This window comes from Geotrypetes seraphini, chromosome 5 (assembly GCF_902459505.1).
Source record: "Geotrypetes seraphini chromosome 5, aGeoSer1.1, whole genome shotgun sequence".
Taxonomy (NCBI): domain Eukaryota; kingdom Metazoa; phylum Chordata; class Amphibia; order Gymnophiona; family Dermophiidae; genus Geotrypetes; species Geotrypetes seraphini.
The window spans coordinates 192,900,286-192,918,947 of NC_047088.1; the positions used below are offsets into that span (position 1 = coordinate 192,900,286).

The 18,662-nt window shown below is 43.0% G+C and overlaps 1 protein-coding gene across 8 annotated transcripts in view; it reads right to left on the reverse strand.

Moving 5' to 3' along the window:
- Nucleotides 1–18,662, reverse strand: part of OSBPL6 (oxysterol binding protein like 6) — a 240,256-nt gene that overhangs the window by 137,577 nt on the left and 84,017 nt on the right. For all 8 annotated transcript variants that reach the window (XM_033946821.1, XM_033946818.1, XM_033946816.1 and 5 more), the window contains exons 5-6: nucleotides 11,513–11,626; nucleotides 11,233–11,403 (exon numbers count right to left, since the gene is read on the reverse strand). In XM_033946821.1, coding sequence (XP_033802712.1) covers nucleotides 11,233–11,403; nucleotides 11,513–11,626 — 285 coding nt within the window. The remainder of the gene's footprint in view (nucleotides 1–11,232; nucleotides 11,404–11,512; nucleotides 11,627–18,662) is intronic.

Genomic DNA, 18,662 nt, shown 5'->3' on the forward strand with positions numbered 1-18,662 from the left:
CCAGACTGTGAGGAGAGTACTGCCGGGAACAAAACTGGGACAGTTTGTGATTGTGGGGGGACATAAACAAGTCTATCTGAGGAGTCCCCCACTGAGAGAAGATGTGATGCAGAACTGAGTGTCCACTTGTGTGACTGAAGAAACCTGCTGAGTCTGTCTGCAAGAGAATTCTGTTCCCCTTGAATGTATATTGCTTTCAGGAATATATTGCGAACAATAGCCCAGGTCCAAATTTTATGGGCCTCCCAAAAATAATGGAGAGACCCCCGTGCTTCCTTGTTTGTTTATATAATACATCGCAACCTGATTGTTCATGTGGATAAGAAGGACGGTGTTGATCACAATGTACTGAAAAGCTTTGAGAGCATTATAGATCGCTCTGAGTTTCAACAGATTTATTTGGCAAAGATGTTCTTGGGCAAAGTGACCTTGGACAGTGACCTTGTGTGCGAAGACTGTCAAGATGAACTCCCCAAACATAAGTGGATGAGTCCGTGGTCAGCACTTTCTGATGAGGAGGGGTATGGAACAAAAATCCTCTGGACAGATTAGAAAAGTTCATCCACCACTGCAGTGACTGTCAAAGCGAAGGAGTGACTACAATATGTTGAGATAGTGCATTGAGTGCTTGAGACCACTGAGATGCAAAAGTCCATTGAGGTATCCTGAGATGAAGTCTTGCAAACAGAGTAACTCACACTATGGAGGCCATGTGGCCCAGTAGTACCATCATTTGCTTGGCTGAGATTGATGGAAGATGATAACCTTCAGCACAAAGCTGAATCAAATTGTTTTGTCTTTGCTGCGGTAGAAATGCCATGAGATGAATGGTGTCAAGCAGAGATCCTATGAACTATAGAGTCTGAGATGGTTGAAGTTGGGATTTGGGAAAATCGATTTTGAAACCCAACTGTTGAAGGAAGAGAATTGTCATGCAAGTTGCTACTGTCACTCTTTGCAAGGTAGGGTCCTTGATCAAATAGTCATCGACGTAAAGAAAGATTTGAAGGCCCTGAGACCGTAATGCTGCTGCCACTACAACCAAGCACTTGGTGAATACTCTGGGAGAGGATGCAAGGCTAAAGGGTAGTACTTTGTATTGATAATAGTGATGATGAGTCACCTGAAAACGGAGGAATTGCCTGGAGGCCAGATGCACTGGAATGTGAGTGTAGGCTTCTTTCAGATCCAGAGAGCATAGCCAGTCATTGAAATCTAAGAGGGGATATAAAGTTGCCAGGGATAACATCCAAAACTTTTCCTTCACTATAAACTTGTTGAGACTCCCGAGGTCCAAGATTTGATGAAGACCTCCTGTCTTCTTTGGAACGAGAAAATACCAGGAGTAAAACCCCCGGTTTCTATGTGCAGGTGGAACCCTTTCGATAGAATCCCTTCTCCTTCTCAATGTTATCTCCCAAAGAAGAAGAGATGTCTGCTGTTGGTGAAAAGGAGACTCTCTTGGAGATGATCTGGAGAAATGTTGATAAAGTGAAGAGAGTATCCCTCTCAAATGACTGTTAGAACCCAGAGGTCTGTGGTAGAACCAAGAGGTAATCAGTTCCCAGCGAGGATAATACAGTTGAAGCCGTCCTCCAATGGGTTGAGGGAGAGGCTGGGATAGAGGAACAGTGGCTATGCTCTCGAGAAGCATGTCAAAAAACTGAGCAGGCTTTTGGGGAGCTGCTGTCTGAGTTTTTTTGAGGACACTGTTGCTTCTGTTTCTTCTGCTGCAGTCTAGGGGGAGCAGCTGGTTTGAAAGAAAAATGCCTCTAAAAGGAAGAAAAAGGCTTGGAAGTTGAAGGTTTAGGCTTGGATTTGACTAAAGCATCCCAATGTTTCTCATGGTCAGTGAGCTTTTGGGTAGCATTTTCAATAGAGTCACCAAATAGCTCATCATCCAAGCATGGAATGTTAGCCAATCTATTCTAGAGGTTGACATCCATATCAGAGACTCTGAGCCATGCCAGACGTCTCATTGTCATTGACATAGCTGAGGCTCTAGAAGATAATTCAAAGGCATCATAAGTCAATCTCGCCATATACCTTCTAGCCAGGGCAAGGGTGAGAGAGATGTGATGGAAATCCTGTAATTGCTGTGAAGGAATGTACCTATCAAAAGAAGACAATTTCTTAACCAGAGTCTTGACATAGCAGGAAATAAAGAAATTGTAGTTTAGGACTTTGTTATGGAGTTTTGGTACAGGCGACGGCCAAATTTGTCCATAGTGCTCCCTTCATGATGCATAGACTCTGGATAGAGTAGATTTTTTCAAAATCGACTACCACCATGGACTGATGCTGGAGTTGCAGTTTGTCAAAACCAGGAGAAGAAATGATTTTGTATAAAGAGTTCGATTTTCTGGGCACCACAGTAATAGTAAGGGGGGTTTCCCAGTTCTTATGAAGAGTCTCTTTTAGAATACCATGTAATGGTAATCGAAGAAGTTCTTTTTTTTTTTGGAGAAATATATTTTATTAGTTTCCAAAAGAGAATAACAAATACTCAAAAGTACATGGTGTACAAAAAGATACATGAATGCCAAAACACAGCACAAATTCACCACAATCCTATGCCATCCCCCCACCTCCCACCCCACCCCCCTCCCAGCACCCAACCAGAAAGGAAAATTAACATAAAATCCACTCCAGTGCAGACCCAGTCAAATAATCATAAATTCAACAAGTGACTACGTGCTCGTGGTGTTAAAGTGTCCCAAAAAGGCATCCAACATTGCAAGAATAACCTGCCCAAGGCAGAGTCCAAAGTAGACAAGCATAAGCGATCCATCGATGCTTGTTGTATCATCAAAGTCCTCCAACAGGAAAGCTTTGGAGGGTCAGATGAGATCCAGCTGAGTAGAATCGCCTTCTTCCCCAATAACACAGTATGGGCTAGAAAGCTTCGAAACCCCTTTGGCGCTGTCAAGGGAATCTGATCCAGTGCAAACAGCATCAACGGATCCAAAGAAAAGTTGTAATTCCACATGGTTTGGATATGTAAACACAACTGCTTCCAGAAATTATGAATCCGAGGACAAGACCAAAACTGATGTCCCAGAGTAGAAGGGGAATGTGAACATTTTAGGCAGCGGTCAGACGAACACATCTTTGCCCTAAATTGGTATGAGGTTGATCTGTATAACCGGTGCAAAAATTTGTAATTCATTTCAAACAGGATCACATTATGGGAAAACCGCGTTGTTTGGGAGACTCCCCTGCGAATCATGGTGGCTGTCACAGGGCATGAAAGGTCCTGGGACCACTTCAAAGCGTAGGTTTCATATGGAGGCTCGCCCAGGCATTCCTGAAGGTGACGATGGTGAAATCGCAATGGAATCTGTACCTGTGCGGACAGGCTCAATGCCTCAGAAAGGAGTTCCATGCAGCGGTCCGCAATGGAGTCCCGTGACAGAGAGCTCATGTAGGACGAAAGTTGGAGATAAGCAAGCCAGTCAGTAGGCCTCCAACCGTGGTCCCGCTGAAGTTCGTCAAACGGTTTCAGAGAGCCATTGGAATGGACCAGTTGAAAAACATAGTGGTTAGTTGGTAAAGACCAAACCGGAGATGAAACAGGGTCCATGCCTGCTGTAAAGGCACCATTACCCCGCAGTGGTAAGTAAGGAGTCACTTCAGATGAAATCTGAAGCTGTTTGCACAGTAGTTTCCAAAGGCGTCGCAGGGGTAGTAGAAACAAGTCCCGTGCCGAGGAGGTTTTCCGTGGCAAGCGTGGAACATGAAGCAGGTAGCTAAAGTGATATGGAGCACAGAGTAACTGTTCCTGTCGGGAGGCTGAAAAGTAAGTGATCCCCCGATACCAGTCATTCAGATGTCTCATCTGACATGCCTGAGACAATAAGCGAAGGCTACGGAGGCCAAATCCCCCATGATCTTTAGGGCGTGCCAGATGAGACAAGGACAAACGTGCTCTCTTCCCATTCCACAAGAATTTTTGTAAACATTTCCCTAGTAGTTTGTCATGACGAGAAGATAACAAAACAGGTATCATTTGAAATACATAAAGCCACTGGGGCACCAGTACCATATTATACAATGCTATCTTGCCCATTAAAGAAAGCGGAAAGACCCTCCAATTCTCCAGTTTTTGTACTGTGGTATGAACTAGCGGGACTACATTGAGAGCATATAATTTGGAAAGGTCAGGGGAAATAGTAATACCCAAGTATGTCAGATGTCCTGATGCCCAGGTAAGGGGGAAGGGCCCCCTCCACTGCGTCTGCACCTCTGGGGTCAAAGGCAAAACTATAGACTTTAATTTGTTTAACGCCAAGCCCGAGTACATACTAAATTCATCCAGCAATTCTAAAGCTCTAGTAAGATAAAGTTCAGGAGAACCCAAAGTTAATAAAAGATCGTCCGCACATGCTAACACTCTCAGTTGGGAATCTGCCTCCGGTAAACCCTGGATAATATCATCCTGCATAATAGTGCACAGAAAGGGGTCCAGATAGAGTAAAAATAGAAGAGGTGAAAGCAGACTACCCTGCCGTGTCCCACGCCCTATCTGGAAAACAGGTGTTCGGGTTCCATTGACCAAAATGCAAGCCGTCGGATCAGTATAAAGCAAGTGTAACATGTCCAAGAACCACCCATCAAAACCCATGTATGTGAGCACTTGAAATAGATAACCCCAATTAACCTGGTCAAAAGCCTTTGCGGCATCCAGGCCCACCAGTATTCCCGAAAGTTCAGAATCCCTTGTATGCTGTAGTGCAGTAAGTAATCTGCAAACATTCAGTACTGAATGACGGTGCTGTACAAAACCCACTTGTTCCGGTATTATCAATGTGGGCAACAGGGTAGCCAATCTATTGGCCAGTATTTTGTCTAATATTTTGATATCTACATTGATTAGAGATATGGGTCGATAAGATTTGATGTCTGTCTCAAGTTTGCCCGGTTTAGGTATTAATGTGATAAACGCCTGATTAGCCCCCAACGGAAAGGACCCACCCTCAAGGGCCGCTGTATAACATGCTTCTAAAGGGCCACAGATGGAGGGAAAAAGAAGTTTATAGAACTCAGGAGAAAATCCATCGGGGCCCGGCGATGTGCCTCCCTTAAGCTGTTTCACTGCACTCTGAAGTTCCTTACCCTGTATGGGCCGATTTAAGTGAAGACGGTCAGGGGAAGTCAATCGGGGAACCCCAGCGTCCATTAAGTAGTCCTCCGCTTCTGGTCCCCCCTGTCCATCCCTGGCGGCGTAAAATTCCTGATAATATTTAAGAAAACCATCAGCTATGGCAGGAGTGGTTGTGAGCTCTTCACCCGAACGCAGCAAAATGCGGGATATGTGGCGATTAGGCCGGCGAGGTTTAGTCAAATTTGCCAATAGCCGTCCCGCTCTATTCCCAAACCTGTAAAATTTAAACTTGCAATAGTGAAAATAATGTTGCGTGCGTTCATGTAATAAAGTATTCAAGGCATTCTGCGCCGCTACCATAGCCTCCAGAGAATGGGGGGAGGGATGTGCCAGGTGAGCTCGCTTCAGACGCTTATATTCACCCTCTAGGTGGAGAAGACCCCTAGAAAGGCGGGCTCTATGAGCACTGACATAGGAAATAATATCCCCCCTAAGTACAGACTTAGCGGCCTCCCAAAAGAGCAAGGGTGTGTTCCGATGTTGCGCATTAAACGCCACGTAATCATCCCATTTCTGCATAAGATATTTCTGAAAATTCAAATTTTTGAATAAGTAGGATGGGAACCTCCATGTACCCCCGGGCTTGTTATCAGAGCCACTTAAGACGTCTAACCAAATGGGGCAATGATCCGACACAGAAAGGGGTCCCACTTCAGATGCTTGTATCTTTGGCAAATAAGCAGTTAACGTCAGTATATAATCTATCCGGGAAAACGTGTGATGCGCACGGGACTGATGGGTGTAATCCCGTTCCGTGGTGTGAAGTACACGCCAAGGATCAATTAGGTCTAAAGTGTCATATAAGTATGGAATACCCTTTGTGGGGCCTAGTGGTTGAGAGGAGCCCGGTCCCGTTCTATCCAAATTGGGGTCCAGGACTTGGTTAAAGTCGCCCAACACTATAAGAGGGTTATTTAGGTCACGGACACCCACTCCCGCTATGGCGGTAAAAAAGGAGTGGTCATATTGATTAGGGGCATAAAGTATTAACAAGTTAATAACAGACCCGGACATAGTGATCTTACACAGTAATATCCTTCCCAACGTGTCCCGATAAAGCTGTTCCACCTTACCCGGAAATCCCCTACGTACTAACAGCACCACCCCTGCCTTCTTATTCGAGGAGGAGGAACAAAAAATCTGCCCCACCCATCCTCTAAGAAGTTTGGCGTGTTCAACATCAGAAAGTCTTGTCTCCTGCAGGCATGCTAAATCAGCCTTATGATGTTGAAGACGCTGAAGAATCTTACTTCTCTTAACAGGGGAGGTTATACCACAGACATTCCAGGATAAGATTCGAAAAGTTTGAGAAGTCATGGATAAGGAAATAAGCAAGTAACTACCCAGTTCCACGTACGGGTTCTCCCAGGCTCCCAGCCAGACCAAGGAGAATGCAATACAAAGCTGTACCTATGGAAAGATATTGTGGACCCAATATCTGAGAATATTGGGAACTGCACTGGAGTGGAAAACACAAAGAAATGCCGCATAGGTGAAATTCCAAAATGCAAACCCAACTCCCCCCCTCCCCCCCATAATCCCCCTCCATAACCCCTTCCCTGTCCAACCTTAACCTCTCCCCGCCAAAACAGACTCTGGGCTAACCTTAAACCCTCCAGGGCCTCAGGTAGCAAATCACGTCTGCGAGGCTAGTGGATCCCTGCCACCCTCAGAAATTAATACATGCTGCACACACAGATTATGATTAACCAACTAGAATTGCAAACCCCCAATACCAGCAATGCAAGAAATACAAGATATAGTGTTCAAGTAGCTCCAGCAGGGGACTCAGCATGATTAATGAATTCCCCAGCTGTATCTGCAGAATCAAACACGTGCCATTTCCCATTTTGGTGTATTTTCAGTACTGCAGGATAAAGAAACATAAATCGCCTCTTCTGTTCTACCAGTTTAGCACATAGAGGGTGGAAAACTTTGCGCCAGTCAGTCAGTGCGGCAGAATAATCCTGACCAATGCGTACCGGTAAGGTTTCATAAGTCAGAGGCTCGCGTCGGGCGCGAAAGGCTCTCAGCAGTTCAACTTTGTGACGATAATTGTGTAGTTTTCCAATGACAACTCTGGGTCTGTGTTCATGTCCCACTCTAGGACCCACCCTGTGTACCCTTTCAAAGCGTGCCGGGCCCAGAGAAGATGGCATGGGGAGCTCACTTGCCAACCAGGATTCCACCACTGATAAGAGCACTGTATCAGATATGGTTTCTGGTAGTCCAATAAAACGCAGGTTCCCACGGCGAGAACGGTTCTCCAAATCCTCAAGCTTATCTTGACAGGAACTTAATTGCGTGGTGAGGGATGCCACCGTGGATTCCATCGCCGTGGCCCCATCTTCCACCGCCGAAACCCTCATCTCCAATTCCGTCATGCATGTGGAATTATCCTCAAGTAAGGACTCCAGCTTGGTCAATTGGGTAGAAATGAGCTCCATCCTTGGCCCCAGCGCCTGTAAAATTACATTTTGCAGCTCCGCCAGCATTTCGGGAGTGAACGCCGCCGCCGGCGCCTCAGCACGAGGCGTGGCCGCCATTTTGTCATCCCCGGGCCGCAGTTTTTCGTGGTCCTTTTTCGCTGATTTTGTTGCCATACGTACCGCCGGAGGAGACAAGTATCTGTCCATATATTTAAAGAGCTTTTGCTGGCCAAAGGGGGTAAAACCGCTCGTGTTTAAGTGCTAATTTGAAGCCGGAGGAGGGGCAGGGCTCCGGAGCCGATCGATCACACAGCCGACCAGCTCACAGCATCACGTAATCCTTCGAAGAAGTTCTTTAGGAGGCTCATCCAAAGCCTCCAAATATTCATCACTGTAGGTAGAATCAGCTTCTAATTTGACTGGGAGCTCTTTATCTAATTGCCAAATAAATTTTGTGAAGGAAAGTCTTTCAAGAGGAGACTTAGCTCTTTGCGGAGACTTTTCAGAAGGTGTGTCATAAGCCTCTATAGTGGACTCAGGGACATCTTACTAGCATTTCTTGATAAACTCCTAATTCCATATACACTCCTTAGGACCTTACAATCTGCAGATCAAAATTTGCTCATAATCCCCTCCTTAAAAATTATCAATACTCGAAGAAATTAAATTTTTACAACTTATGTTCCATAGCTATGGAATAAGTTACCTTCCCATCTTAGAGAAGAACAAAATCTTGATCGGTTTAAGAGCTCACAAAAATTCTTCTTATATAGATCGCCATTTTCAAACATAAAATCAAATAAATGATGTTTCTCACCATAGGATCTTGAACCTCAGGAGGCTTCATAAATTTTCCCCATTGGCCCATTTTGTACTACCCTTATTTGTTTCTTTCCTATAATTATTGTATTTCAACCCCTGTCCCTATTGTATCATTTTGATCTTGTTTTGTTCTAGCATATGTCCGTAATTTTTTTATATTATACCCCCCATTTTAAATTGTACATCGCTTAGAAGTATTATAAGCGATATAATCAAATTTTAAATAAACCTGAAACCTGAACTGAGTCAGACTGTAAGTCTGAATCATAAAAATCTTTTGCCAAAAGAGTGTGTCAAGACCGATGTTGGCGACGAGTCCAGTGCCGATCCGATGAAGATGTATGATGTGACTTCATTGTACGCTTTGTAGAGTGGGAAGAAGAGCGATGCTTGTGCTTCAAAATAGCTGAGGATAAACGATGCTGAGCAAACTTGGATTATCAAGATGATGAGGAAGAATGCTGATTCCTCGAGGATCTGGATGGAGAATGGGTTCTATGTGAGGGGTGCATATATGTGGAAGATCGACGGAGATCCATTGTCAGTATCACAGGACCTTGTGGCCTTATGCTCAGGCTGAGTCGGTACCGATGGAGTCAGTGTCGGAATAAGGAGTTTGAACATGTCACTGACTTGGAACAGTGCTTCCAGCTTTTCCCGGTATGAGAGCACCGGTACTGTTTGGCATTCTGCTGGTACCATTGGTGCCTTATCTGGCCTCAGCGAGGGTGATCGTGAAGAGGATGCACACTTCGATGGAGGAGAGGCCAGACGTAAGAATGGTCATCGCTTGGTTATCATCAAGGGACTCGATACAATGTTGACCTGCGAGACCTGTTGGGAAGTTGGTGGCTTTTTAACTGGCTTACCCGATGGAGCAATGTCTCCCGACGCCAAAGTTGATACTTTCAATGTAGAAGGCTGTGATGTCTTCTTGGTGTCCATACTGATGCCAAACAACTTCTCTTGTTCAAGTTTGTGACTCTTAATAGTACGTTTTTGCAGGGTAGTACACCGCATGAGGACTCAACATGGTGTTTGGGGGCCAAGTACCAGCTATGTGGGTCAGTGATAGAAATTTGCCTTTGGCACCTGCAACAATTCTTAAAACCAGTTAGCGACCGGGACATTGACGGAAAAACTGCTACAGCCAAATTGAATTCAATGGCTGAAGAAAAAAAATGTCCTCGGCTGTTTTTTAAACTCAAATTAAATATGCAGATAAAACACAAATAAAAAATACACATGAGCGGGAAGGCAAAAGCAAAAATTTGAACGACGTTCAAAAAACACAACTTCTTAGCTCCGCGGAAAACTAAGAACTGAGGAGCTGCGAGTGGGCGTCAGGCAGGAAAGCACTCACGCATGCATAGTGCGAGCAGTTTGCAAACTTTCTTAAGTTCTTAAAGTGGCGATGCACTTTTAAAGCTGTCCATACCGGGGCTCCATGGATGACGTCACCTACATTTGAGAATATGCTGCCTGCTTGTCCTGCTCGGCGCAATGTGCGGCAGCGGCAAAGAAAGCAAATAGAATGCTAGGCATGATAAAGAAGGGAATTACGAGTAGATCAGAGAAAGTTATACCGCTCTACAGAGCCATTGTCAGACCGCACCTGGAACACTGCGTCCAGGTGCCTTTCCTCTGCTACATCAGAGGTGATGCATCAGAGGAAAGGCCCTGTCAGGGCTGCCCTCAATCAGCCTGTTTACAGCGCTGACAAGCTGTTGCTGCTGCTTCAGATAGGGGAGAGAGGACTGTTGCCGCTGCATCGGGGCTGGAGGGAGGAATGCAGGGTTGCAGCTCAGGATCACTGCCACTGCTTCAGCACAGGAGGGAGGGAGGGGTTCACAGCTTAGGACCGCTGCTGCTTCAGGGCTAAAGGGAGGGCAGAAGGAAGGGGCTGTTCACAGCTCAGGACTGCTGCCACTGCTTTGGGGCTGGAGGGAGGGGGGATTCGTGGCCCAAGACCGCTACAACAGCCACCGCCGCTGCTACTTCGGGGCTGGAGGGAGGGGGGTTCACGGCTCAGGACCAGTGCCATAATGATTTCATTTTTTTATGATGATTTGTTTTGCTGGTTAGATGAGAGTGCCGGTTGCTTGAATACTGGTTATTAATTAGGATTGTACTGAACAACATAATTGGTTTTAGCATGTTTGCTTTTCTCCATAAAGCAGTTCCCAGCATCTTTCAGTCTTACAGTTCCATTTCTAGCAACTTTATACCTCATTTGAAAACACTGCAGTGGTTACCAGTAGTGTATCATATCAGATTTAAAACTGTGGTATTGAAGTTTAGGGCAGTGTGCAGAGATGCATATATGGGCTACAGTTGCATATGTTTTTTTCCACATGTAGCTTTCTAAATTCGTTGTTCCTACTGGGCATTGAGAAATATGTACATACAGTCCTGCAAATTCTGACATATATTTTATAAGAGGCTCTATGTGTGGCAGAGTCTTTGTAATATAGGGGGATTATGCATATCCCAAAATGGATGTTTCAGTTCCTATTTCCATGTCCTTCCTAAACCCTGGGCTCCACATTTGAAGAGCTACAGACTATATCTAAACTCCCCCCCCCCTTTTTTACAAAACCACGAAAGAAGTTTTAGTGCTGGCTGGCACACTAAATGCTCTGCACTGCTCCCGACATTCCTATGAATTCCTATGAGCATCAGGAGCAGCGCAGACCATTCAGTGCACCAGCCTGTGCTAAAAACTGCTTCCATGGTTTTGTAAAAAAGGGGGGGGGGGGTAAATGAGTAAACATTTATTTTTAAACTTGTTTATTTCTAAAGAATTATATTACATACCTTTACATCTAATGCAGTAGCATTAGTGGCTGATGATGATTCTGTAGCGGAGGTGGGAGGGAACATGCGAAAGCTGCCATCTCTTGGTGACCTCACAATCTCATTTTGGCGGTACAATCTGTGATGGCGAAGTTTTGACACCCATGCATCAAATGTATCCTGAGGTTTTACCTGTAGTAACAATGCCAGCAATGAGGAGAATCAGCAGTTTTCTTTACTTATTCTTATGACAAAAAGATTCTTTTCTGAAAAGTCTGAATCTTTTTGACAGAGAACCCACCTTGAGGTGATATATGTGTTCTTCCGTATCCAGATCTATTCTTCGAGTTTTCTTTTTAATAGACATAACTGATAAGCCAACATCAATACTGCCATGTACTTTTCCTTTCTGAGACTAAATGAAAAGAAAATATAAATTGTCACTCCAGTGTCAACAAAGCTTTCTATAAGTATTTCTAAGCTTTGTTATTTTTTGGCTTATTATTTTTTTCAAAGTTGTCTTCTACCTTATGCAAGTGAGGGGACCTGAATTCAAACTCCAAACTACTATCTCCAAATATGCACTGTCAGTACTGTTTAAAAAGGCTTAGAGGGGCATAATAAAAAAAAAATGTCTAAGTTCCCTTTTGGCCTAAGGCCTTAAACGTTGAAAGTAGAAACAGGGAACCTGTCCATTATCAAAAAAAAACATCCAAAAGGAGGTTTTTTTTATAATGGCCTGCCTCTACGTTCAGCAGTTTAAACGCCCAGACCACCACTACGTCTACACTAACACCATATAATCAACCTAAAAAAAGCCTAACTCCCAAATGCCCAAAACAAGAGCCTTTAGGCGAAGGAGGAGCCAGTCCTTCACCTAAAAGCTGGATTCTGTAACCGATGGCTGTTAAAAACAACACCGGTTACAGAATCACCCCCCCCCCTACAACAATCCGGGCAGAACCAGCTTTGGTTATGGGTACTTGGACGATTAGGCTTTTTGATTGTCTAAGTACCCATTTAAGCCACTTTTTAGACTTTTTTATTATTATTATGAGCCCCTTAGTCAGCTAACACCAGGAGTTAGTTAGTTAAGCATCCACTTTTGAATATTTTCCCCTCTAATCTACTAAATTTAACCACCAATACTGCCCTTCAGCAGCAGAAGGAAGTAAGTCTGTTCTGGCTGATATGTAGGAAAATGGAAAAAAACATGTTTGGCAATTTCTCTGCAATGAACTTACTGCCTTTTTATAAAGAAACATGAAGGCAGATAAAGACCAAATGGACCATTCAGTCTGCCCATCCACAGCATCCACTATCTCCTCCTCTCCCTATGAGATCCCACTTGCCTGTTCCACGCTTTCTTGAACTCAGACACAGTCTTTGTCTCCACCACCTCTACCAGACTAATCCATGCATCTACCACCTTTTCTATAAAAACTTATTTCCTTATTTTACTCCTGAGCCTATTACCTCTTAACTCTATCCTATGCCCTCTCATTCCAGAGTTTCCTTTCAAATGAAAGAAATTTGCCTCATGCACATTTATGCCACATAGTTATTTAAACGTTTCTATCCTATCTCCCCTTTCCTCCAAAATATACATGAGATTTTCAAGTCAGTCCACATATGTCTTATGATGAAGACCAACAACCATTTTAGCAGCCTTCCTCTGGACTGACTCCATCCTGTTTATATCTTTTTGAAGGTATGGTCTCTAGAATTCTACACACTAGCTAAATGAGGTCTCACCAGAGTCTTATACAGGGGCATCAATACCTCCTTTTTCCTACTGGCCATACTTTTCCCTATGCACCCTAGTATCCTTCTAGCTTTTGCCGTCACCTTTTCAACCTGTTTGGCTACCTTTAGATCAGTGTTGAGACATGGACCCCTTTAAGAATCTGATGAAAGCGGTGGACTCTCTTCCCTAGAAATATTCACATAAACACAACTTGGGAAATGAAAGTATGATCATGTTTCCCCTTTGTTGATAGAGCTTCACTGGCTCCCAGTTCACTTTAGGATCCAATTTAAATGCACATGCATAATCTTCAAGCTTCCCTATAGAATATTTGATCCTTTTGTCCCCTTATGTTGGAATACCCTTAGATTTTGCCATTTGAGAAACACACAAAGATATAAGTTAGCCTTCCCTTCCTTTAAGGGAATTAAATCTGCTGGGAAGCTCAGTCGATCTTTTGTTTTCAAGTCTGTAGAGATCTGGAATGAACTTCCTGACTCCATTAGGCTTTTAGGCCAGCTGCAATTATTTCATAAATTTCTGAAAACTATGTTGTTCTCGCAATTTTTAAATGGTTTAACTACAGCCTCAACAAAATGATAATATTATAGTTATTTTCTTATGCTTTTCTTATGTACTTTAGTTTTTAATTATTTCTTCCTTCTCCTATGTTTTCTGCTATGTACTCTAGTCTTAATTATATGTGAACCGAGTCGAGCTCCACTGGGAGATGACCTGGTATATAAACCAAAGATTAGATTAGATTTGCATGTAATGAATATTATGTACTTTATTTATCGATATTTGATTGTCTCATACATATATGACATATACAAAGTATTATTAAACTTTAAAGTAAACAATCTAAAAAAGCCACTCCTTTCTATGCAAAAATGGCCACTCATTATAATTATGAAAGACAATCCTCTTGTGCAAATTAAAACAGATCTAATACTACTATATTTTCTACTACCATTACTACTACATCTACTCTCTCATTATCTGTGAGAAAAATCAATAGTATTGGGCTGTATAGTGAGTATAAAATGTTAATTTTTATCTGTCCCCCATAGACCCCTTGAAACCCATCCCCTAGGGATTCACGGACCTCAGGTTAAGAACCCCTGCTTTAGATCATCACATAACTACTCTTTCGTACACAAAAGTTCTTCAACCCCTAAACTGTAACGTTCCCTCAGGTTTTTGCAGCTCAAATACATGATCTTGCATTTCTTAGCTACCAAAATTACAGACCATTCTTCAAACTTCATTAGGTACTTCCTCATGTTGGAACAATTCTTCTTGTAGAGAATCCAGGATCTCCCTACTTCTAGAAGACCCCCACAGTAGGGATACTCCAATCAACATCTGGTATGTTAAAATCACCTATTAGTAATGTTTCTCCTTTTTCAGCTATATTCTGAATGTCTACTATAAAATCTCTGTCCACTTCTGTCTGTGAAAGAGGCCTATATATCACACCAATGCAAGTACATTTTCTATTGCCTCTTCCTTACCTGGAAAATCATGCAATTGTGTGGCTTTAATATGACATTTAACATATAACACCACTCCCCCCTCCTTTTTTTCCTACCCTGTGTTTCCTGAACAGATTATAGCCCAGTATAACTATATCTCAGTCACTGTTCCCTCTAAGTTGAATGGGAGTTCTCCACCTATAGTTCTGCTAGTACAGAGTGCTGTTTCACTATCGCATTTTCAGTAGTGAAGAACAAGCAAACTCTGCAGGACTACATGGAACCTGATTGTCCCTAGTGATTAAAAATACAATATTTTTAGCGGCATCACCTACTGGCAGCAATGCAGTTGGAGGACTCTTTTCAGTTTAGAGCAGTGGTCTCAAACTCGTGGCCCGCCAGGTACTATTTTGAGGCCCTCGGTATGTTTATCATAATCACAAAAGTAAAATAAAACAGTTTCTTGATTATATATCTCTTTAGCTATAAATTATAATATTATTAGTAAGACTTAACCAAAAAGAAAGATTTATAAATTATAAAGAGTTTTACCTCATGCAAAATTGTCATTTCTTTAATAAGACATTAACAATTTTTCTGAGGCCCTCCAAGTACCTACAAATCCAAAAAGTGGCCCTGCAAAGGGTTTGAGACCACTGGCTTAGAGGGAACAATGATCCCACTCATAGTTCTCTGTGATCACCACTAAATCCAACTCAGCCTCTTCCATTACAGTCTCTAGATCCAGAACTTTGTTTCTCATACTTTGAGCATTAGTATATACTGCTTTCCAGACACTGCCCCCTTTTCCCATTTGCGTAGAGATTTTTAGTGATTCACTTATCTGAGGGCTTATACTCACTGGGGGACTTTGATCTCCTTACCCCAATGATTCTAGTTTAAAGCCCTCTTCATTAGGTTAGCCAGTCTGCTGCTGAAGACACTTCTTCCCTTCTTTAACTCTGAAATATTGGAAATTCTGAAAAGCAGAGCTCCAAAATAATTATTCTGGGACCGACTTCCTAGATTACAAATCATTTTCAAAATGCTTGGGGTTGCTAAACCCAATGAAAATTACCCCTATCTAGATACAGTCAAGGAATTTGCTCAATATTTGGGGTGCTCAAGCACCCATAGAGTTGGTTCCTATGTTACAGATTAGGCACTTAACTTATTCTTGAGCATAAGATGACTTACTACAGGGGTGTCAAACCTGCAGTCCGAGGGCTGCATGCGGCCCCATGAAGTATTTTGTGCAGCCCCGGTTGAGGGTGATGCAGTGTTTTTCTCTGCTGCCCCTGGGTGTTTACCATCTTGCTGGCTTCCTCCTCTGTCTTGCTGCAGCGTTTGCACATATGTGCGGCCCCAGAAACATTTTTTTCGGCCAATGCGGCCCAGAGAAGCCAAAAGGTTGGACACCCCTGACTTACTATATTCTACCACTGTATATCTGGATTTTTAGAAGGCGTTCGACAAGGTTCCGCATGAACGACTACTTCAGAAAATTGCAAGCCATGGAATTGAGGGTGAAATACTCACGTGAATTAAAAACTGGCTGGAGCATAGGAAACAGAGAGTGGGGTAAATGGACAATACTCGGACTGGAAGAGCGTCACCAGTGGGGTGCCGCAGGGCTCGGTGCTTGGACCCGTGCTCTTTAACATCTTTATAAATGATCTGGACATAGGTACGACGAGCGAGGTGATTAAATTTGTGGATGATATGAAGTTATTTAGAGTAGTAAAGACGCAGGGGGATTGCGAAGATCCGCAACGTGACATATTCAAGCTCGAGGAATGGGCATCGACATGGCAGATGAGGTTCAATGTGGATAAGTATAAAGTGATGCATGTCGGTAACAAAAATCTCATGCACGAATACAGGATGTCCAGGGCGGTACTTGGGAGTTCTGATCGACAAGTCGATGAAGCCGTCCACACAATGTGCGGCGGCAGCAAAAAGGGCAAACAGAATGCTAGGAATGATAAAGAAGGGGTTCAAGAACAGATCAGAGAAGGTTATCATGCCGCTGTACCGGGCCATGGTATGCCCTCACCTGGAGTACTGCATCCAGCACTGGTCGCCGTACATGAAGAAGAACACGGTACTATTCGAAAGGGTCCAGAGAAGAGCAACTAAGATGGTAAAGGGGATGGAGGAGCTGCCGTACAGCGAAAGATTAGAGAAACTGGGCCTCTTCTCTCTCGAACAGAGGAGATTGAGAGGGGACATGATCGAAACATTCAAGGTACCGAAGGGGATAGACTTAGTAATAATAATAATAATAATAATTTATTTCTTATATACCGCTATACCATGAAGTTCGAAGCGGTTTACAATAAAGATACATTTGACAGTACATGGGATAGAAACGGTTTATAATAAAGATATATTTAGTCAGTACATGGGATGCAAGTGGTTTACATTAAAGATTCATTTTGTCAGTACATGGGATACAAGTAGGTTACAGTAAAGATATATTTTGTCAGTACATGGGATGCAAGTGGGTTACAATACAAGTGGTTTACTATCAAGGTGCATTTTGTCAGTGTAAGGGATACAGGTGGGTTATCATAAAGATACATTTAGTCAGTACATGGGTTACAATAAAGATATGTTTTGTCAGTACATGGGGTGCAGGTGGGTTACAATAAAGATACATTATGTCAGTACATGAGATTCAAGGTGGAAAGTATAATTAGTTTCGGGCCTTGGAATTAGGGGGCGAGGTGGAAGGGTCATGGCGAGGAAGAGCTGGGTATGGGAATTTAGAATTTGTTAAACAGTCGAGTTTTCAGGGATTTTCTAAAGTCTGCTTATGTAGTGGCCTTAAGTATGGGCTTTCCAAGCCATGTGTTCAGCCTAGCTGCCTGGAATGATAACATTCTATCTAGAAACGTTTTGTATTGGTAAGATTTCAAGGAGGGATAATTAAATAGGTTTGTTCTGCGAGTTCTCTTGTTGGACTCGTTGGGGGAGAACCCCAAAGACAGCTTTGTAGCAAAAACAAGCAAACTTGAAGAGGACCCTGGATTCTGCGGGTAACCAGTGGAGTTTCTGATAATAAGGAGAAATGTGTTCCCATTTTTTTAAACCGTGGATTAGTCGGATCGCGGTGTTCTGAATTAATCTCAGCTTGTTGAGGTTCTTTTTATAAGCTCCTAGGTATATGATGTTACAGTAATATAAGGTGCTTAAGATGGATAAGGACAAGTTGTTCACCCTCTCCAAGGTAGGGAGAACAAGAGGGCACTCTCTAAAGTTGAAAGGGGATAGATTCCGTACAAACGTAAGGAAGTTCTTCTTCACCCAGAGAGTGGTAGAAAGCTGGAACGCTCTTCCAGAGGCTGTTATAGGGGAAAACACCCTCCTAGGATTCATGACAAAGTTAGACAAGTTTCTGCTGAACAAGAACGTGCGCTGGTTGGGCTAGTCTCAGTTAGTCTCACTAAGTGGATTGAAGGTAAGGATAATTACTACTACTAGTAATTATTTCTAGCTGATCTATATGGGTGCTCTATATAGAATTCCTCCCTCAAAGTCTAGTCCTTGCTCTCCATGCACTAGTACCTCTACCAAGCAACTGAAAACTGCTCAGGGTTGTTCTCATAAATTAAAATAATTATGGCATCACTCTCTGCTGCCATTTCAATCTCAGATTACACTGGCCAACACTCATTTTGGTGCTTCAAATGTTAAGACCTGTTTTGGGATATTTGACCTGCTGATCCCAAAAATGGCACCAATTTTCTCCTATCAGCTCTAGTTTTTGAGATGCAGAACATGTGCCATATACTACTCTTCACTCTGCTCACCCATTAAAAAATCAGGATGTTTTAATGTAGCGTTTAAATTAATATCTTTAAGCTTGAAGGCAACATATTGAAAATTAAAAGAAAAGTGTACAACATGAAAATCTACTTATTTCATACCAAAAGCACAAATTTATGATACAAACTTTCCAGTCATTCGACACACAAAAAGCTCCTTTTGTAAGACTTCCAAGAGTGGGATCTGCCAGGACAGTCCCATATAAAATTCCAACAATAGTCTGCCATCATGTGTGCATCCCATCTTCCTTGGTATCTGGCTTCCATTGTTTTTATGTCTTGGTGAAATCTTTCACCTTGCTCTTCGCTTAAGTCACCAAGGTTCTCGAGAAAGCAATCTAAGTGACTTTGCAGATAATGGATTTGCAGATAAAGCTCTTGTTACAGTCAAACCTG